This window comes from Formica exsecta, unplaced genomic scaffold (assembly GCF_003651465.1).
Source record: "Formica exsecta isolate Colony F162 unplaced genomic scaffold, ASM365146v1 scaffold82, whole genome shotgun sequence".
Taxonomy (NCBI): Eukaryota; Metazoa; Arthropoda; class Insecta; order Hymenoptera; family Formicidae; genus Formica; species Formica exsecta.
The window spans coordinates 1,194,290-1,215,528 of record NW_021853592.1 but is presented as its reverse complement, the minus strand read 5'-3'; the positions used below and the strand labels follow the sequence as shown (position 1 = coordinate 1,215,528).

At 33.0% G+C, this 21,239-nt stretch overlaps 5 protein-coding genes and 1 pseudogene across 12 annotated transcripts; 4 read left to right on the top strand and 2 right to left on the bottom strand.

Annotated features, from left to right (window-relative positions):
• Positions 1-2,732: 2,732 nt before the first annotated feature.
• LOC115244488 (peroxisomal acyl-coenzyme A oxidase 3-like) lies at positions 2,733-8,885 on the top strand. Of its 2 annotated transcripts, XM_029822166.1 has the most exons (13): positions 2,733-3,234; positions 3,311-3,386; positions 5,228-5,377; positions 5,472-5,597; positions 5,777-5,932; positions 6,014-6,161; positions 6,244-6,534; positions 6,591-6,757; positions 6,850-7,087; positions 7,678-7,911; positions 8,005-8,156; positions 8,369-8,662; positions 8,766-8,885. In XM_029822166.1, exons 3-13 carry the CDS (start codon positions 5,249-5,251, stop codon positions 8,853-8,855), a joined length of 2,025 nt encoding a protein of 674 aa, XP_029678026.1. In that variant the 5' UTR covers positions 2,733-3,234; positions 3,311-3,386; positions 5,228-5,248; the 3' UTR covers positions 8,856-8,885. The 2 variants fall into 2 exon arrangements, with proteins under 2 accessions (XP_029678026.1, XP_029678027.1); XM_029822167.1 differs by lacking the exons at positions 2,733-3,234; positions 3,311-3,386 and having other exon boundaries at positions 4,906-5,377.
• Positions 7,450-13,808, bottom strand: LOC115244493 (beta-1,3-glucosyltransferase). Of its 5 annotated transcripts, none has more exons than XM_029822181.1 (11): positions 13,645-13,806; positions 13,426-13,529; positions 12,999-13,132; positions 12,718-12,900; positions 12,518-12,648; positions 12,104-12,275; positions 11,883-12,018; positions 11,658-11,805; positions 11,174-11,450; positions 10,796-10,962; positions 7,450-7,476 (listed from the first exon to the last, which is right to left on the bottom strand). In XM_029822181.1, exons 2-10 carry the CDS (start codon positions 13,496-13,498, stop codon positions 10,804-10,806), a joined length of 1,413 nt encoding a protein of 470 aa, XP_029678041.1. In that variant the 5' UTR covers positions 13,499-13,529; positions 13,645-13,806; the 3' UTR covers positions 7,450-7,476; positions 10,796-10,803. The 5 variants fall into 5 exon arrangements, with proteins under 5 accessions (XP_029678041.1, XP_029678040.1, XP_029678039.1 ...); XM_029822180.1 differs by lacking the exon at positions 7,450-7,476 and adding an exon at positions 10,422-10,445; XM_029822179.1 differs by lacking the exon at positions 7,450-7,476 and having other exon boundaries at positions 10,752-10,962.
• Positions 9,067-10,309, top strand: LOC115244497 (peroxisomal acyl-coenzyme A oxidase 3-like). The gene is made up of 4 exons (XM_029822186.1): positions 9,067-9,316; positions 9,410-9,561; positions 9,774-10,067; positions 10,171-10,309. The coding sequence occupies exons 2-4, from the start codon at positions 9,493-9,495 to the stop codon at positions 10,258-10,260; spliced, it is 453 nt and encodes a 150-aa protein (XP_029678046.1). The 5' UTR covers positions 9,067-9,316; positions 9,410-9,492; the 3' UTR covers positions 10,261-10,309.
• A 121-nt stretch (positions 13,809-13,929) lies between the features above and the next one.
• LOC115244495 lies at positions 13,930-15,664 on the top strand (annotated as a pseudogene).
• LOC115244492 (E3 ubiquitin-protein ligase RNF14-like) lies at positions 15,434-18,085 on the bottom strand. 3 transcript variants are annotated; one of them, XM_029822178.1, is made up of 5 exons: positions 18,008-18,085; positions 17,680-17,758; positions 16,505-17,357; positions 16,219-16,383; positions 15,434-16,113 (listed from the first exon to the last, which is right to left on the bottom strand). In XM_029822178.1, the coding sequence occupies exons 2-5, from the start codon at positions 17,727-17,729 to the stop codon at positions 15,841-15,843; spliced, it is 1,341 nt and encodes a 446-aa protein (XP_029678038.1). In that variant the 5' UTR covers positions 17,730-17,758; positions 18,008-18,085; the 3' UTR covers positions 15,434-15,840. The 3 variants fall into 3 exon arrangements, with proteins under 3 accessions (XP_029678038.1, XP_029678037.1, XP_029678036.1); XM_029822177.1 differs by lacking the exon at positions 18,008-18,085 and having other exon boundaries at positions 16,505-17,520; positions 17,624-17,744; XM_029822176.1 differs by lacking the exons at positions 17,680-17,758; positions 18,008-18,085 and having other exon boundaries at positions 16,505-17,561.
• A 218-nt stretch (positions 18,086-18,303) lies between these two features.
• On the top strand, positions 18,304-21,070 carry LOC115244491 (folylpolyglutamate synthase, mitochondrial-like). The gene is made up of 3 exons (XM_029822175.1): positions 18,304-18,980; positions 19,395-19,510; positions 19,692-21,070. The coding sequence occupies exons 1-3, from the start codon at positions 18,906-18,908 to the stop codon at positions 21,034-21,036; spliced, it is 1,536 nt and encodes a 511-aa protein (XP_029678035.1). The 5' UTR covers positions 18,304-18,905; the 3' UTR covers positions 21,037-21,070.
• Positions 21,071-21,239: the final 169 nt, after the last annotated feature.

Here is a 21,239-nt window from a genome sequence, read left to right as displayed (position 1 = left end):
CCTTACGCGAGCGCATATTCGCGATTCCGCCACGGAGCGGAGAGCCCCGCTCTTTCTCGCTGGCTCACGAAGACACACACTGTAATCCCGGGATAATTCTCGACGTATCCGCGTTATATAGCCGCGGTATTCGCCGCAGATGTAAATACCCGCGGGGCAGCCGGGAGCCCCGCAGGTATTAAACATACGTTCCCCGGGTACTCGACAAATTGCTCGCATGAACCAGAATAATTAGCATCCCTAGCCTCCGGTGGTGTATGCCTACTCGCGTTGCGCTCCTTTGTCCTTCTCTCTCACTATCTCGTTTTCCTCGTCTTCCTCGCGTATTCTTTTCTTCTCTCTCCCTTCCCCATATCTCTTCAGCAACTCTAGCGCTTGAATCAGGCTTGCACGTTCTGGGGAATGCCCAGAACAGAACGAGCGTGTCTCTCCTTCTCTCGCTCATCGATGCGGCGGTTATTTCTCTCTCTCTCTTCGTCCGTCTCATTGTGAAGATACACCACGTTCCGTGGTTGCGTTTAATCAGCCCCGCTGACTTGATGCGCGCCATACTGTCCGGCCTCTGCCGTGCGCGTCGGCCGATGCGGCTGCTTAAGAATGTAATTTAATATGCGACGTTACACACCGCGGGCCCCGCCGTGTCATATTTATAGGTATTTATGCATCAGCTTCGCGAGCACGTTTGTGCCGCGCGCAGTGCGCATGGTACGCGCACAGTCCGCGAGCCCATTGAAATTATCTCCCGAAGAGAGAGGAGGAGGAAGGTATTGCACCGTGCGCGCGTATTCACAATACTCGTACTCTCTCGAGCGTACGTGGGAGGAATTTATCGTTATTTATCGCCGGTTAAAACCCTACGCACCGCGCCGATTCTCTCTTTGTGACGCTTCGCGCAACTCGACGCGACGAGAAAAAAAGAAAGAAAGAGAGAAAGAGAGAAAGAGAGAGAGAGAGAGAGAGAGAGAGAGAGAATTCTTTCGAGCGCTTGGTAATAAATTCCCTTTACATGCTTAGGTATAAATCTTTCAAGTGTGTGTGTGTGTGTGTGTGTGTGTGTGTGTGTGTGTGTGTGTGTGTGTGTGTGTGTGTGTGTGTGTGTGTGTGTGTGTGTGTGTGTGTGTGTGTGTGTGTGTGTGTGTGTGTGTGTGTGTGTGTGTGTGTGTGTGTGTGTGTGTGTGTGTGTGTGTGTGTGTGTGTGTGTGTGTGTGTGTGTGTGTGTGTGTGTGTGTGTGTGTGTGTGTGTGTGTGTGTGTGTGTGTGTGTGTGTGTGTGTGTGTGTGTGTGTGTGTGTGTGTGTGTGTGTGTGTGTGTGTGTGTGTGTGTGTGTGTGTGTGTGTGTGTGTGTGTGTGTGTGTGTGTGTGTGTGTGTGTGTGTGTGTGTGTGTGTGTGTGTGTGTGTGTGTGTGTGTGTGTGTGTGTGTGTGTGTGTGTGTGTGTGTGTGTGTGTGTGTGTGTGTGTGTGTGTGTGTGTGTGTGTGTGTGTGTGTGTGTGTGTGTGTGTGTGTGTGTGTGTGTGTGTGTGTGTGTGTGTGTGTGTGTGTGTGTGTGTGTGTGTGTGTGTGTGTGTGTGTGTGTGTGTGTGTGTGTGTGTGTGTGTGTGTGTGTGTGTGTGTGTGTGTGTGTGTGAATAATTACACAATTCAACTAAAAAAATACACACAAGAAAGAGAATAACCTCCTTTGTAGTTTTTTATGCTAAATACTTTAACACGTCACATACCATAGCTATAAAATGAAAAAATACCCCCCTTAAGGAGGGTTAAAATAGACCTATGTGCAACTTTATTCGCTAATTTCTTAAAATTTTAATAGAAAAAGTTGAAAGCTGGAATCGTATTCAGCGTTAAAAAGACTACAAGGAAACAATTACTACTTTTCTTGTGTTTGAAGAAAGTTATTTTCTGTTGTTCTTGTATTATAAAAAGAATGTTTTTTTCAGTTTTTTTCTTTATATTTTCATATATACCTAGCATGCCTAGATTCGTATGTAACAGGATTGTAAAAATATATGATAATAATAATAAAATTTGATTTTGTATCGTAATTTATATTAGAAATGAACGGTTAGAGAATACACTGAAAAAAGTGGTATTGCAACTACAGCAAAAATTTTCTTGGTGCGCAAAATTAACTGAGGTACATAAATGATTAGCAAATACTGTGATATCGCATATGTTTCGCATTTAATCGATCTAAGTGACAGAGACAGAATTTATATCTGAACTGTTTGTGAAATTTAGAAAGAATGTTTTTCTGTGGCGCCTATCCATGTTAAGGCCAATCATACTTGTTATAAAGTTTGGCTGTGGTAGACAGAAAAAATTAGCGGCAAGAAACAAATGAATATATAATCCTCACGTCTAACATATTTGTATAACGCGCTCAATCTATCTAGCTCTTTTAAACAATTTTTCTCAATTTTTCGATGCTGCAGTTATAATTGGCAGTTATATTTCTCACAAAGATCGTTCTGTAGTATCGAAACTCATATTTATCCAATGCAGTGATTAACATTTGGCAATGGGACCTAAATTTTCTAGAAGATATTATTAGAATATTGCTGCTATAAATTCTATATGTAACAGACAATATTCTAACAGATATAAAAAATAGCGATAAATCTTTGTTGTGACACCTAGAAATCTACCTATATCAGCAAGACATTTTTTTGAGTGAATAGACTGAGTCCTTAATTGCTTACCTTTCGGCATATTGCAAGAATCGCGACGTTAGAAGTCCATTGGCGATTAGTATAACATACGCGTCACAACCTATCGTTTTGATATGTTCAAATATTCTCGTTAATTTTTTCGATCGCGAAAAATCTTGGTTATCGCGTATGGCGATCTGAAGGCAAATAGTACAATACATATTTATAAAGAAATGTTTATCATCAAATCTGATTATAAATTTGATGTAATTAAAAATAAGATATAAGTCATATGTGCAAATACATATAATTGTTAATTACTTATTTAATATGTTTCTCTTTATAGATTTTCGAAGTGGGAAATCTTTTGGCCTTAATAATACTTACATCATATTTTGATAAAAAAGAAGACATTTCAACAGAATGGACATCAATCAGCCCGCGATAAGTGGTATCTGTAATAAAGATTATGCAATTGCTGCGCGCGGCGATTTCCTCTATGATTTGCTCGATCACTGATTTCAGATCGTCTATCCCGCGCGTGCATCGATGTAATTCAAAACTTTTCCTGTAATATTATAGAGGTACTTTTATTTATTTGCAAATACTTCTCTAGAGATCGCGCATTTTTAGTGTAAAATACGCTTTATTGATCCACAGACTCTGATCACAGAATCAAGCAACACATCTAGATCATCTGTATTAACGATAATTAATTATAACAGCTATACAAGAGGTAAGTAATTTAAATCAATTAATATCCACTATAATAGAAATCAATTGGTATTAATGAACATAAAGTGCGAGTTTTCAATTTCATCTTTTATAATTTAATTACTCTTTTTTTTCCCCAAATATATAAAAAAGAAATATTCTGCCACCACACACACAAATAAAATTCGCACGTAATGTTACTAAAATTGCCTCGTAATGTTACTTGCACAACGGAATTAATTTTTCTTTGACGATGAATTCGATTCCAAGCAATTTTCTTTTTCATTATTTCTCAATTTTTTTAAAACATTCATAATTGAATAAAAAAGCGCAACTCTTTTAAATATATTTCGTACATCCAGGAAGTGTACACTCTTTTGCTCGAACACGTGATCATTTTACATGAATTGTCCTACCTTTCGATGATAGCGCGGATAAATTGCAAAAAAAGAATAACGACCATCGTCGTTATTTCGAAGCGCATGTCGAAATACTTATATTCTCACTTGGCCTAGTCACATTCGAATCTTTCGTTTGTATCAAACTATCGATCTCTTGGAATTTTTTACCTCTTTGCGCTCTTTCGCGATATAAATCATTAATAATCTCGTTTGCAGACGATTGCGTTTATTTATGCAACATGATCGCCGGTAATCTCGCATATATCCAATCTATTTTAAGTATGTTAGACTCTGATTGATTCAATGAAAATCGAAACAAACGCCTTATTTTGTGCTAAATAAGTTATTTTAACCATTAGAATGTTGGTCTGATGAGAGAAAATTCAGATTCGTGAATATATATTTATTGTATTTAAATATATTCTCTCTGTGTGTCAACATTTTGAAATAAATAATTATCTGAAATAATAATTTAATTAATAATAATAAGAGCTACTTCTCTCTCTCTCTCTCTCTCTCTCCCCTCTTCCCCTCCCTCCTCTCTTTTTTTTTCTCTCTCCAAAATCAAATTTGTTCGCATCCATGAGCCTTAATTACTGAGAAGTTTATTACTTTCATATAATTTGTATTTTTAGTTTTATAAAAATACTGCTTGTAGTTTTTATCTTAAAATCATGTTACTTCTTTCATTCGCAAAAGATTTAAAACACGAATTTTGCAAACTTGGATAAAAATCTTACCAATTTCAAAGTTTGCAATTTTCACCGATTTTGAAAAGCCAATCGGCCAAATTATTGCGAGTTAAAACAATTAGATCTTGTCTAATCTATCAAAAATTTAAAAATTCTAAGTTCAAGTGCATTATTGTCAAATGATTGTCGTAATCACTCTTTCTCTTTTTTTTTTTATTCTCTTATCTACAAAAAATACATAGTATAATTTACAAAAAAAAAAACAAATAGGAAATCACTATTTTATTTGCTAGCATTTATATTATCACTGAAGTCGAACAAGCTATTTATTTTTAATTTCAGATTTGTTTTTTTTTGTCTTTTTTTGAGTTTTGCATTTATCATTTAATATCCGCAAAAAGATACATAACATGATCCGTAAAAAAGCATAAAAATTGTTGTTTTTCTTTATTCGCTATTATCTGCATTTTACGATACTGAAGATCAATGTTTATTAATGAACTTTTTAAGAGATTTTTCTTTTCGCGCTTTGTTTTATCTATGCTTAATTCGATTTTGTTTGTTTAATTTTATGATCTAACAATAGTACAATAGTAGTAATCTTAAATATGTATGACTTTTGACTCAATTGCAAAAAAAGTAAGTGCAACAAATAATGTACTACGAATAGAATGTATAGGATATACGTTGTTATAATTCCATGCAGTTCACGTCACTTTTAAGATTTTCTTGTGACCGTTATTTATTTGTAAAATACTTTGCAATTATAGTTTCAAAGAGGAAAAAAAGAAATGTCCATCGTCAGTGATTTAATTAGGGACTTGCCTAAGGGACCATTAGATACTTACAGGAAACGAGCAACATTTGACTGGAAATCGTTCAAGTTAACTTTAGAAGGCGAGGATAATGTGCGATTTCAGGTATTGGAATTGATAAATTTTAATATATGCGTTAAATCTACAGCTCTATGTAGCTTATATTACATAACTATATCCTAAATGATTAAATGCTTAGGAAAAATTATGGGAACTTGTCAGAATCAATCCAGCATTTCAAAGGCCGACAGGGCCAATAAGCTTGGATGAAGTTCGAAGACGCTGCAATGCTCAAATAAAAGTACTTTGTGACAACAACATAAATGTAATTATGTTACTAATTGTATAACTAATAATTATTTAATTTCAATAACACACATAGTTACAAAAAATATCTTTGTTATAAATTTTTGATATTAATATAAAAATATTTAAAAAAAATGATGAAATACACATACTGTTGCTTCTATATTTAAACATTATATTTCCGCATAATTTTTCTAGGCGGTGCATGCCCGGGAAAAATTCTTTTATATTTTCGAGTATGACGGATCTCTATCGGTAAAACTATCTTTGATACACAGCGCGGTACCAGTCGCTATATTAGCATTAGGCACTAAACAACATCATCATTTTGTTGAAGAATTGAATAATGGAAATGTACGTATGGACAAAACACAGAGATGATCATTTTTATTATAAAGTATATAATATTTATTGATATATATTAATTATGTTTAGTATATGTGTTGTCTTTCTCTAACTGAAATTTCCCATGGCTCTAATGCAAGAGGCATACGAACCACAGCAACGTATGATATAGCGACAAGAAGTTTTATTCTTCATACACCCGATTTTGAAGCCGCAAAATGTTGGTCAGGCGGTTTAGGTGAGTTTCATTTTCAGTCAATAATAAATTAATAATCAAAACAATAATGCTTCATTACTCTTTGCATATTTTATGAATACAGGAAAATGTGCTACGCATGCCATCGTATTTGCCCAGTTAATTACACCGGATGGAGTGAACCGTAATCTGCATCTTTTCGTCGTACCAATTCGGGATCCAAAAACTCACCTACCTTTTCCCGGTGTCACCATTGGTGACATGGGCGAAAAGTTAGGACTTAATGGAATAGACAATGGATTCATGATATTCGACAAGTATTCTATATCGCGTATCTGCCTGTTAAATCGTACGGCTAATGTCAGCGAGGATGGAAAGTATGTGCTCGCTGTAAAGGACGGACGAAGAAGATATGGTAGGTATCTTTTTTCGCAATTAATTCCATTTTCACTTTTTACTTGTGTGTATTAGGCTTGTCATTGAGCGCACTATCATCAGGCCGTAGTACTGTTCCCTTGATGTGCGCACATTATATGATTCTCGCGGTGACGATAGCCACACGCTATTGTGCAGTTAGGAAACAGTTTGGTCCTACGGATGAGGACGATGAGCTACCAATTATAGAATATCAAACGCAAGTACATATAAACAGGATTTTTATGTCAAAAATTTAATTCGTGGAAGACACAAAAATTGCAATTACGATCTATGCGAAACGCGTACGTTCTAGCAATGGCGAATCTTTCCACATTTAGCAGCAACATACGCAATAAAGATATTTTCAACCGAGTTTTATAAGACGATGATTGAATTTATTGCGAACCATTTTACGAAAGGAGATTTAAACACCGATATACAAATAGAGATTCACGTATTGTCTTGTGCAACAAAACCATTATGCTCGTGGATCGCTCGTGATATGATTCAGGACTGCAGAGAATCTTGCGGTGGTCATGGATATTTAAAAAGTAAGAACGGTTCCACTAGAATAGATCAAAAAATAAGATTCCTGTTTTATTACTTTTGTGTTAAAATGGAAGCAAATGACTACTTTTCGATATAGTCTTCAAGAAGATTGATACACTTGTTCACCTTGGCATAAATTTGAAGAAATCCTTTCGGTAAAAATCCGGCTCTTGATGTTTAAATCATTCTTGTGTGAACTGCATTTTGTACTGCTGCATCATCAAGGAGGCAATTCTCTCTAGGAAAGCTAAGGCTTCTTTCTTGTAAATTTTTCTCACAATAATGCCAGACCTTACAAGAATTTCTCTAATTATTTGATTGGAATATTATGAAGCATTCTCCTTGCAACCCAGATCTGAGTTCTCCCTTCAATTTTCAGTTGTTTGGGCTACTGAAAAAACATCTTAAAGATAGACAATTTCCAGCTTAAATTTTAAAACAATAAGTCCAATTTACGCATAAGTAATAAATAAAAATCGTAATAAAACAGGGAACCTTAGTTCTTCATTCACTCTAATATTTGAATGATTATATACATATATATCATTTAACAAATAAATATTGAAATCATTTTGTGACATCTTGTTATTAGTGTCGCGTTTTGGCGAGATAAGAGCTGATAACGATGCAAACTGTACATACGAAGGTGAGAATAATGTAATTATTCAACAAGCGAGTCATTGGTTATTAACACAATGGACTAATGTGATTAATGGACAACCCGTGCCGTCTCCGCTTGGTTCCGCGGATTTTCTTGTTGACGCAGAACAAATACTGAATACCAAATTTAATCAATCTACTGTCGAAAATACATTGAAACCTGAGAGTATGATAAAATTAATTCTATGCTGATGATAAAGTATATATATGCTGTTAAAAATTATTAGTTCAATGAACGACTTATGCTTCTCCGTTTTAGATTTACTCTTAACTTTTAAGTGGTTGGTATGTTATTATTTAAAGAAAACATATCAACATGTAAAAGATCTCAAATCAAACGGAATGTCTGATTTTGACATAAGAAACAATTCTCAAATATTGGCGCGGACTTTGTCTCTCGTATATGGAGAGGTAAACGAAATATATAATTATACATATATATATTTATATTCAATTGGCAGAGGAAACAACATCTTAAGCACCTTGCTAAAGTGTAAACTTTAAACTAACATGCTTTTTTATATAAAATTTTATATAAATTTACTCTGCAACTGATTTAATTTACAACACTATTATAGAAATCAAATTGATACAATTTTTAATTTTTGTTTCCCTTTGTACAGCATGCTCTGATGATGTACTTTATCAAATGTTTGCAAGATCCGAAATGGAAAGTAAATGAACGAGAGGTACTAATCAAATTGTGCTCTCTGTTCGGAGCTGTAACATTGGAAAAAAGATTAGGAGATTTGTATGGCTGTGCTTACGCTTCTTCTAATAGTAACATAAACGTTTTTCTGCGGGAAGGAATTATAACATTGTGTAGAGACTTATTAGACAACGCGGTTGCGTTGGTTGACGTCCTGGCACCGCCAGACTTCGTTCTTAATTCTCCTCTAGGAATGTCCGATGGCGAGGTATAAAATACTATGTTACAACATTGAATATTTTACATCGAATCGCTGTTAAGTATAATAATTTTTTTTTCTAATATATAATAAACTGAAAATTTTCATATAGGTATATAAGCACATGAAGGAGTGGCTATTCAGGGATAAAGAAAACTTGGAACGTCCATCATGGTGGAAAGAAACACGATCTAAATTATAATATAAATAGTATTTAATTATAGTATAAATAAAAAACATCTTAAAGATAGACAATTTCCAGCTTAAATTTTAAAACAATAAGTCCAATTTACGCATAAGTAATAAATAAAAATCGTAATAAAACAGGGAACCTTAGTTCTTCATTCACTCTAATATTTGAATGATTATATACATATATATCATTTAACAAATAAATATTGAAATCATTTTGTGACATCTTGTTATTAGTGTCGCGTTTTGGCGAGATAAGAGCTGATAACGATGCAAACTGTACATACGAAGGTGAGAATAATGTAATTATTCAACAAGCGAGTCATTGGTTATTAACACAATGGACTAATGTGATTAATGGACAACCCGTGCCGTCTCCGCTTGGTTCCGCGGATTTTCTTGTTGACGCAGAACAAATACTGAATACCAAATTTAATCAATCTACTGTCGAAAATACATTGAAACCTGAGAGTATGATAAAATTAATTCTATGCTGATGATAAAGTATATATATGCTGTTAAAAATTATTAGTTCAATGAACGACTTATGCTTCTCCGTTTTAGATTTACTCTTAACTTTTAAGTGGTTGGTATGTTATTATTTAAAGAAAACATATCAACATGTAAAAGATCTCAAATCAAACGGAATGTCTGATTTTGACATAAGAAACAATTCTCAAATATTGGCGCGGACTTTGTCTCTCGTATATGGAGAGGTAAACGAAATATATAATTATACATATATATATTTATATTCAATTGGCAGAGGAAACAACATCTTAAGCACCTTGCTAAAGTGTAAACTTTAAATTAACATGTTTTTTTATATAAAATTTTATATAAATTTACTCTGCAACTGATTTAATTTACAACACTATTATAGAAATCAAATTGATACAATTTTTAATTTTTGTTTCCCTTTGTACAGCATGCTCTGATGATGTACTTTATCAAATGTTTGCAAGATCCGAAATGGAAAGTAAATGAACGAGAGGTACTAATCAAATTGTGCTCTCTGTTCGGAGCTGTAACATTGGAAAAAAGATTAGGAGATTTGTATGGCTGTGCTTACGCTTCTTCTAGTAGTAACATAAACGTTTTTCTGCGGGAAGGAATTATAACATTGTGTAGAGACTTATTAGACAACGCGGTTGCGTTGGTTGACGTCCTGGCACCGCCAGACTTCGTTCTTAATTCTCCTCTAGGAATGTCCGATGGCGAGGTATAAAATACTATGTTACAACATTGAATATTTTACATCGAATCGCTGTTAAGTATAATAATTTTTTTTTCTAATATATAATAAACTGAAAATTTTCATATAGGTATATAAGCACATGAAGGAGTGGCTATTCAGGGATAAAGAAAACTTGGAACGTCCATCATGGTGGAAAGAAACACGATCTAAATTATAATATAAATAGAATTTAATTATAGTATAAATATCACGTATATATATATATATATGAAATGTCTCCAAATTATTTCAATCTTCTATATGTATGGAATAAAAATACCTTTAAAATGCATAAGAATTTGAAATATATGATGCACGTCGCTCTATTTACAGAATTGTGCATATATCAATATCTACAGTGTTCTGAAATTTATAAATCAAAATACTATAGCAAGAAAATTCTCAAAAAGTTCAGTAAAAATATTTGTGATTTTTTATTCTAAGTAATAATTTTTGAAATATAAGGGTTTAAAGCTAGCCAATTATAGGCTACATTCGTGTGTGCTAAAATTTAGTGATGTACGAGAGAGAAGTTTTTTTATCTTTTTATATTCATATTTTTATTTTAATTGGTAAAATTGTGTTTACTAATATATATTCAGTCATATATACAATATATATATTGTATATATATATTTTTTTTCAGATATATGAACGCACCGAAAATACGAAAATAAAAAAAGATATTTATTGAATACAAACTTTATACAAACTTTTTATATTATAATTCTGTATGTTTCAACGGTTGTTTTGGGAGGATACTATCTGTCTCTGCAAACCATTCATCATATATAGCTTCAGGATCAACCATCCAGAATCTATGAAACGATATAGGTTCCTGAGACGCCAGATAAGCGGTAGCGTAATCTGCAGGTCGTGCCTAAACCAATCATAAAAAAACAAATTTTAATATATCATTTTATATATTAAATATAACAGTTAGTAATTATATATTACCTTTCGAAATTGTATATTATCTCGGTCTTTTAATATTATCCGTAAGTTTAATTGCAAGTCTTGTTATATCTTATATATTTGTATTATTTAATGATTAATATAAATTAGAAAACAAAATTATATTGCAAGTATACCTGGTGGAACATCGAAGAATGTACAGGTTCTACTCCAAGTCGAGATAAACAGACTCCAAAGAGATACATATCATCGGGAGTAGTGGCAGACGGGCAATTACATACGCCCGTTTTTATCATGTTGTGAACCAAGGGAGCTGATAACACAATTCCCGCACCGCCAGTTAAGTACTGATATCCGTGATGGCTGTTCCACATACGAAAACCATAACGTTCGCCGATAGCAATTGAGTGCGTAGGATTGTAGCATGTGAGCAAACGTAGTAAACGTACCACGCTGTAATATATTGAAATAGATTGTAATTATTTGTGCAAATGGGCAATTAAAAAACATATTTCTAATACTAGCCATATATATAGTTAATGTACATATGTATTAATAACGTTTGTTTTTAAATTAAAGATCAAAAGAGAGTTTTTCATAGCTTTGCGACATATAGTCCCTAACTTTGAGAATAATCTCCTCAATTTTATGTATAATCACCTGAATATAGTATCATCGTCGCCGATAACAAGCCAATCATATTTGTATCTTTCCATCATATTGCTTGCTCTCTGCAAAATGCCATAAGTTTTGGCGCAATGTCCTTCAGTAGTGTTCGGTACGATATACGCCTCCCGTAAATTTTTGTCTACACTAGAACAATTTAGCAACTTGTGAGAAGTATAATTATATCAGAACATGCGCAATTTTAATGATCAAACATACCGGCTTTATCGCTAAAATATCCGATGTTTATTGCGTGCTTGGCCCATAAATTTTTAATTACTGGAATTCTATTTACGTGATATTTGGCACAAGTCTTAACAGCAAAATACACATTTTTTAGAGATATAGAAGAACTCTGCAAATATTGGAAAATATTTATAATTTATATATATTTCTATAAGAGAGATGGTGTTCATTACTCTTAGCTAATTTAGACATACACAAGGATGAAAGAATCGAGGATACGTGGCACAATCAGGGCCAGACACAATGCATATTTTAGGTATATGCATCAATTTCACATTTGTGCTCTTTAAGACGAATTCCGCGAATTCGTATGATGCATCAATAGAAAAATCCGTCTTCCAGCTCTCATAGCTTTGTTGAGACAAACTAAAATATTAAATTCTTAACTTAACATAAAATATATTTATCACAAAACAAATTATTACAATACATTTGAAAAGAGAGAAAATATATTTAGAAAAACAGCTTTTTTTTCTCATATAATTTTAAATTTATTAAATATTTTTTATATTATTTTTAATTATTTAGTTCCATGTCCGTGTGAAAAAAAATTATTTATATTGCCATCTCAATAATGATTATTTAACAAAAAAATTAAGAGAATATACCTGTTTACCAAGTTGAAAGTCATGCCAAATCCAGTTGCCATAAGCGGATATTTAAATTTCTTAATATTCTTTGCAAAGTGATGAATAATAGTAGGTTCATGGTCATAAAGTGCATGTCCAATCCATATGTTCTGTGTAAATAAATTATTTAGAATAAATCGTATCTTTTTTTTGAAAAACACAACAAAAATACAACTTACCTGAGATGCATCGAATTTTCCAAGAACATTTAACAACTTTGCTAATTGAATCATTGTGTTTTCTAAACAAAAAAAGAACCATTTTGTATTTGGAAATTTATCTGACAAATAAATCAATAACGGGGTTATTGTCCAGGAACCTTTAATGTCAAGTTCATGAGACAATACAACTTTTGGCGATTCCTGTAATATAAAGAACATGATAATATATATAAGTTAGGTATGATACATCTACATCATAGCAAAACACGAAGAAACAATTTTAAAGTTGTGTAATTTACTTTTTCAAGAGCACTAGCTTGCTCGTAGATTTGTCTTCGCATATAATCAGCATGAGCTGCATGATAGCCTTCCTTTTGGCTTAAAATCACCACCACTACATCATTGGGTTCTAAAAATATTTTCGCTAAGATTTCTTCTCAAATAATATAATTAATATTAATAAAAAGATAATAAATATACAGAGAATAAAATACAAAATAATAGCTCTAAAATATATATATATATATTTTTTTTTTTTTTGACATTAGACACATTTGATACTAGACACAAGAAACTTATTTTCAAGTTTTCTCGAGCAATTTGACACTTGATTCATTTAACTTGATTTTACGAATATTCTGAGTTAAGTAAAGTGTTCAATTAAAATTACCAATGTCGAGAATTTCGAAGAAGTGGTAAAAAAAAATATATTATACGACTATTTACCTATTACATCTGCATTTGTCCTCACGATGAACAAAATGTAAAGGAGAAGAGCAAAATTTGTCGACGAACACATTATTTTTATTATATCAGAATGTGTTTGAACTCTAGAACAAAATAAAAAAAAAACTTATACACCAAAATATATGTAACTATTTTGCATAGTAAACTTTTTTGTTTATATCGACGAGGGGCGCCCGTTTGACACTTTCGAACAATCACCTGTTCAATCACTATTCAACCGTCTCGTTGTATATTTATCCACTGTGAATCATGTCCAATTGTCAGCTGTTTCGCGTGTCACAAACAAAAACAGGATCAGTTCTATTAAGGAGATGCCGGTTATTGAGAGGAAAAATTTTATTAAGAAAACCGGTTTATATTTTTTTATCGCTTTAGGGCATTCGTGTCTCGCGTCTTGTTACGATTTGTTGAATCTACGGGAGACCGGAATATGCGCCAATCAAATTCATTCTCTATTTAATGTATATATATATATATATATGATTCCATATGATTATTAAAAGCACCGATCGATCTCGCGTACCTGGTTGTACCAGAGATATAGAATAAACAAATTAATTTTTTGAGAGCGGAAGTATATGTTAATAGTGCCCTAGTGTTTGAACTCACGAGAAAGTTTAATATTGTGTGATCTAATAATGATAACGAAGAAAAGTTGTGCACGTAATTCGCTTATTTTAATCGCGATTTTTAATTAAGCTAATGAAGCTTTAGATAAGGCTTGATGGTCGATAGAATGTCTAGACATTTGTAAACGCGCGGCTTATCAATCGTCATGAGTGTTCGTCATGAATCGTGGGCGTGCGAGAAAGAACTGGAGTGATTAAGGTCAGCTGTTTTCTTATTTGTTATTCATATGCAGTGTATGCTTTATAAAAATACTTGTCTCTTTATGTTGCAGATGCATATGTGGTATTGGTTCGGTGTGAATCTAGATAACTTCCTGTTTCCAGGATATAACATCACCACGGTATGGGCTCTTGTGGCAACGTGCTTGGGCCTGGCTGCACTCGCAGTATTGTACGAGGCCATGAAAGTCTCGGAAGAAAATCTGTATCTAGAACGGCCTCAACTTCTTCTGAAAGTTCCTCTCTTTTGTCCAAAGTAACACCAAAGAATTTTAGAACTTCCACAAGATGGTATATATTATTTTTTATTTTTCCCTTCGGAGCAATTAGAATTACTATTTAAAGTATATATACATAAATATATAAAGTATTAATAACTTTCTAAACTTACACATTTTACATAAGTACAATATAACAGCAGTAGTATTTTTAATATTTATAGAATATATATATATATATATTACTCCTGTTTTTATAATTTTATTTATTCCTATTTTAAATAATGCATTTTTTCTGCAGTTATATAAATGTTTTTTTATCTTGAATTAACATTAAATATATATTTTCAGCGTAATCTGCTCTAAATGGACATTGCAAGTATTACACTGGTTTTTTCACACTATACTCGGTTACATATTGATGATGGCAGTTATGACATACAATGCTTATTTCACAATCGCTCTTACAATTGGAGGATGTTTAGGATATTGGATATTCGGTCCTACACTTGTACAATTAAATATGCAACGGTTTTATCGCAAACAAGCACTCGTGAAATGTGATGAAAATTGTAAAGGTAAAATGTTATTTCACATTAAATCTATAATTTATAAAACAGTGAGTATTTTGATTTGTTGTATTATTGTAATCATTTCCAGATATCTTTACGAATCAATCTTTACAAATCAGACGCGAATCTGCAGTCTCTATTGTTGCAGAGCAATTAGTCACTGAAGCAAATATCGAAGTCCACGTATCGAGAGACACGTGAGTTTTGACATCAAACTTGGTAACGGAAAGTCTGATATTATTCAAAGTAGTTATTGTTATCCATTGTATATTACATATTTATGTATGTATACACAGCATATTTTTATATTGATGTTTCCTTATAAGCTATAAAGTAAAAGTGCAATATAAAAAAGATTGATCAGTGCTATATTTGCAACTTACATGGTATTCTTATTAGATTTTTATATGCCAAATACAAAAATATATACACATATATATATTTTTTTTTTTGGAAGTATATAAGATAGATTCACATATCTTTATATACAGATATGTATATATCACATAGATACGAACTCTCTTTAGAATTCACGAGATTTTTAGAAAAATTAATAAATATGTGCAAAAAATAAAAAAAACTAAATCTGTGATATGGATAATAGTATAAATTATAATGATGTATGATTAACGATATTAATAACATCATATTATTTTTTCTCTCATAATATCCTTGTAATATTATAAACAATAAAGCAATCAAATAACTGTATATATTGAAGATCCTAATTACATTCGGATTTTTCTTTTTTTCTATTTAATTTTCCAATACTTCATCGAAATTTACTTCAAACCAAATTACATTCTCCATTATTTCGAAATTATCGTAACCGTCACCTTCTACACCCTCGAACAAACGTCCGAAACACGGACTGTTGGCACTGGTAAAGTGTCCATATCCATTCATTAAAGTAATTTGCTGGCCACACAGCCAGCAAAAACAAGATTGACAATGTTTACAGGTCATTTTGTTGCACCCCTCAATTTTGCTAATGAGAGAATGGCACTTGGGACAACTTCTCGTGTTATCCTAGAAATTATAGTCGTCCTTAACAATAATGCTGTTTAAATCTTCCTATTATTTAATCTAATTATTAATTTTCATCTTAAATCTTGCATATTTTGTGATAGATACCTGCAGATATTCAGTTGTAAGAGTTTCTTCAACTAATTGTATTTGTCGCCTACCGTACTTCCTTTCCAAAAGCTTTCTTTTCTTATCATCACTATTCTTGTAGTCATTAATGAGCTTCTTAATGTCATCTGATGCTATCTCGCATGGCGCAGCTCCATGGTACAACTGTTTATGTAATAATTAATACATGTATTATCCAGCAATATTTATCTAATCTATCTGTTTATATGATAGAATTTATCTCTTTCGTAATAATACCTTATAGCAATATATGCCTTATATATACCTTATAGCAATATATGCAAAAGCAATAATTACAAATGGGACAAATTGGTGCAGTATCACTCGGATCCTTAATCATTGGATTTTGACATGAAATTCTCGGGCAATATATTACATCGTCCATAGTGTTTAACGTTACTCGCAACAAGAGTTCTTCATATCGCGAAAACAAGCTCGGACAAAGAGTTTTAATATCGTTATCGTTTATTTCGAAACTGCAGTCTAACGTTGGACACGATATAATCTTAATGTGCTCGTTAATTTTAATACGTATATGTTCCTCAATACAGTCTTTGCAGTAAACATGTCCACAGTTTTTCAATTCTATACAATGCAGTCCTCTATATTCTTCGAAGCATATGTAACAAGTGTAAAAGTTGTTATCAAATTGTTTCTTATGCTGTTCTCTGTCGTAAGATATTAACAATTTTTTGATGTCTAAAGACAAAGCACCATTTACAGCTCTGCGATCAGCTAAGCGTGCCAGGTGGAATGTGATACGATCACCTGGTGTTGTGCGAATTATGTGCATGAAGGAAACATCTAAAGAATCTTGTATGCCGAGGAAATTAAAAAGATCATTTTGTAGAAAATCTAGCCATAGAAACAAGATCTCACTGCCCTGATTCTCTTCCCATATTTCATCCAATTTCTGGCAGACGAAAGATATCTCCCAGGGGGTCAGCCAGATAACAGATAGACAGAAATTTGGTGGCTTTCGAGATGGATACATATTTGGAAGTTGAGTGTACAATCTGACCGGTGGCAGGTGTCCGACGAAAATTTTATCACATGAGACGATCGAATCGGAGATTGCGTTGGAAGAGCAGCAGTTAGTGAAGTTCACTTCTAGTTTCCTATTAAGTTCGAGAAATATATTAATTGTACATTTTATCTGCTCGTTTCTGGTGCAAGAGAACTCATTTTCGCTGTAAATACTGGAAAGAGCAGTCATTTCGTCGTCCTGTCGTATACGATCACTTGTAACCGCGTGAGACATTTTAAATTTCTTTGAGATAACTATCATGAAAAAAATAATAGTATTGGAATTAGAGAGTTATTAGATTTAGTTAATACATTTTTAGTTTAGATTTAGTTATAATAAATATAAAAGACTTCTCACCAATTTAGTTTATAACTGATGATATTCAAAAGGTAAATGGAGAAGAAACAACAAACCTGAAGATATCACAATTCTTAGAAAAGTGCGTATAATATTCCCTGAGCATTTATAAAAGGTTTGTTCTTTTTACCCGAACTAGAAATAAAATGAGATAGATATATATTTAGAAGTTCAAAAAAACAAAAGGATAAATCGAGAAATCCAAAAAATTCGGCTAAAAGGAACAAACCGAAAGTGTAAAAAATAGATGTAATAAAAAAATTGTTCCCCGAATTATTTAAATTATTATTAATTTTTTTAACTCTAAATTGATATTAAAACCTGTAAAAGTATATAAAAGAAAATATAAGAATTAATGTGATTTAAATATTTAAAAATGATTACACTTCGAAACCGTTTTGTAAATCGATGCAACAAGTCTTAAGACGAATTTACACTCTGCACTCTTGCTCAGATATGTGTATAGACTCCAAGTTATTGACAGGAAGGCCAATTTAAATCTTATTTCTTAGGATCATATTTGTCAAACATACTGATTGGCTGTCAAATGGAGAATTTCTAGGGTTTCGAAAGTTTCCTGCAATAGCAGCCAATACGTTCGACAAAGCTTGTCATGATACCTTATAAGAATTTGGACTTTACTCTTTCACAAAACTGGAATCAAAACAAACGTGACGAACACGTGTTATGTGTTTTGTAGCGGGAAGAAATAATTGTTATCGCGCGCGCGTATTAAAATTAAATTAACGATTTGTTTGAGAAATAGCGCATTTAATATGCATCCCAATGTGTGCTTGTTCTACTATAATTCTTTAGAATCATTTTTATATTTCAACTTTTACACAGTAATCGAACGTCGAAATGAACTGAATGTTATTGAACTAAAAACGAACAATAAAGCAAGAAGCATGGAAATAGGTGGAAGAGTGAATCTACAAGTTTTTTTGCATAATGACAAACAAGTTTAAGGCCTTTCGTGGAATTTATATATGCGGAATTATTTTGCAAATTCCTTCACGATATTCCAACGTGATTCTCCTGCCGAGTCGACTTAATCAAGTATTGCTTTACATTGTTTTGACAGGTGACACTTGAAATATATATATCGTTCGAACGCGTAGAATATTCGAAGATCGCCTCCAAAATTTATACTGCGCATTTATATGCAATCCTTCGCGATTGTGTGGCTTGCACTTTGACATGCACAGAACGATAGATAAAAAAGAAGAGCTCGTCCCCTCTCTTATCGGTTTTTCCATGATTACGAAATTATTGGATTCCGATGTTTATTCTGCTGAGGAAAATGACGCACAATGGATTTTTGGTCCGTTCTACCCATACTGGTGGATCTTACGAGGTAAATACATTCTATAATTATCTACTTTAATATTTTAAAGAATTGTTTATGTTTGATATATTATCTACAATTAAAAAATTTTTATATATTTTTGCTATTAATGAAAAAGAACAGCTAAATTAATTTTAATCACAATTTCTGGCAGAATTATGTAAAATATATTATTTGACATTTAATTATATCATTTAAATTTATTGTTTTTCTATAGTTATATAAAAATTTTACAAGATAATAGTTCTCTCTTAAGACTGTGCTTACATTGTTTATATTATTGTAGAAATATTATCATAATCATTACATGCTAAGTGATATATGCACTATATCATTCAAGAATAGAACAAGTTACAGTTAAATTACATAATTGATATAAAAAATTAATTTCAAATATATAAATATTATGTATTATTTTTGTAGGAAGCTATAAAAGTGTTATACACTTTACAAAGTAATGCTGCATACTTACAATCTGTTGTTAAGCATGATGTGAATAATCCTAAGAAAATGAAAGAAACAGAAAAATATTTACTCCGGTAACAAAGCTCTATCATTGTTATAATGTTAATATAATTAAGTTCGAGAGATTTAATTAATTTTTCTCATCTAAGAAACACTACTTATAAGATTTATTATTAAGTGTATGTATTTTAAATTTGATTTAAATAGCATATATAACTCCAAACGCAGTAACTTTAAATCTATATTACACTATAGATCTGGTATCACTCTGGAGCAACTGGACAGATTATCTGTCATACATGTGGCTGGTACAAAGGGTAAGGGCACAACGTGCGCGTTTATGGAAGCAATTCTGCGGCAGTACGGTTTTAGCACGGGTTTCTTTAGTTCGCCGCACTTGGTCTCTGTGAGGGAGCGTATCCGATTAAATGGCGAGCCGATCAGCCAGTCGCATTTTGCCCATTACTTTTGGGACATTTATCGGCGCTTGGAGCAAAAACGTGAATGCGAATCTGACATGCCAACGTACTTCAAATTCCTGACGATTCTCTCGTTTCACGTGTTTTTGGAAGCAAACATCGACGTGGCGATCCTTGAAGTTGGAATTGGCGGCGAACTGGATAGTACCAATGTCGTGCGGAATCCAGTCTGTGTAGGTATTACTAGCTTGGGTCTCGAGCACACCTTGTTGCTAGGCAATACCATCGAAGAGATCGCTTATCAAAAGTCAGGGATCTTTAAACCGCACGCTGCGGCCTTCACGGTCCTGCAACCGGAACTGGCGATGCGCATTCTACAGAAACGAGCCGCGGAAAGACGATGCCGCGGCTTGCGAGTGGTTCCTGCAACTCAAACACGTGAATGGAACGATGTCTTCTCATCGGTGGGTCTCAACAGTATACAGCAACAGAATGCTTCGCTGTCGATCAGCATGGCGCTCGAGTGGATGAAATCGCGATGCGATAAGCCGCCGTTGATTGTAAACGATACGAAATACGTCACTGGTTTTCACGATAATTACCAAAACGATAAGGTTGATTTATCTCAAATCGTTTATTTAAACAAAACCGCGGCCGCTTTGGCAAGCTGCAAATGGCCGGGTCGCACGCAAATCCTGAGAACCAGTGTGGCAGATTTCTTTCTGGACGGCGCACATACTGTCGAGAGTATCGATAATTGCATATCATGGTTCAAGAGAGTCAGTCGGAAAACCTCCACTAAATTTCTAATATTTAACATTACTGGCAACCGAGATTCTCTACAATTTTTAAAGTTGCTGAAATCTCTGGATTTCGACAAAACTTATTTCACCCCAACTTGCGTTGGAGTGCCTAGCATAGAGGATATGAATTCAATGCATTATGCACAAAATAAAATGGACGAGCAAAGAAAGAAATGTGAGAAACACTGCGAATTGTGGGGTGAAAATTCGGTGCTAAAGAACAACGTCTCCGAAGTACTTGTTGACATTAAAAGATATGCATCATTGAAGATGACCAGGAACGATAAAATGGAAGTACTTGTAACGGGTTCTTTACATTTGATTGGCGCGGTATTAACCATTCTAGATCCTAACTTAACAATGAGCAGTGATTTTTAATGTGACAAAATGCGATTAAAATTTTATTTGTTAAGATATTTGTTCTTCAATACTTGATCTCTTCCATATATTTCCTTAATTTAATTTAATTAAATGAGAATTATTTTAAACACAAATTATGTGATAGATTTAGTCTTTTTTTTTACTTTGCATAAACTTCTAAAGGTTTTACCTATAAAAATATTTTGCAGGAAATGAATTTT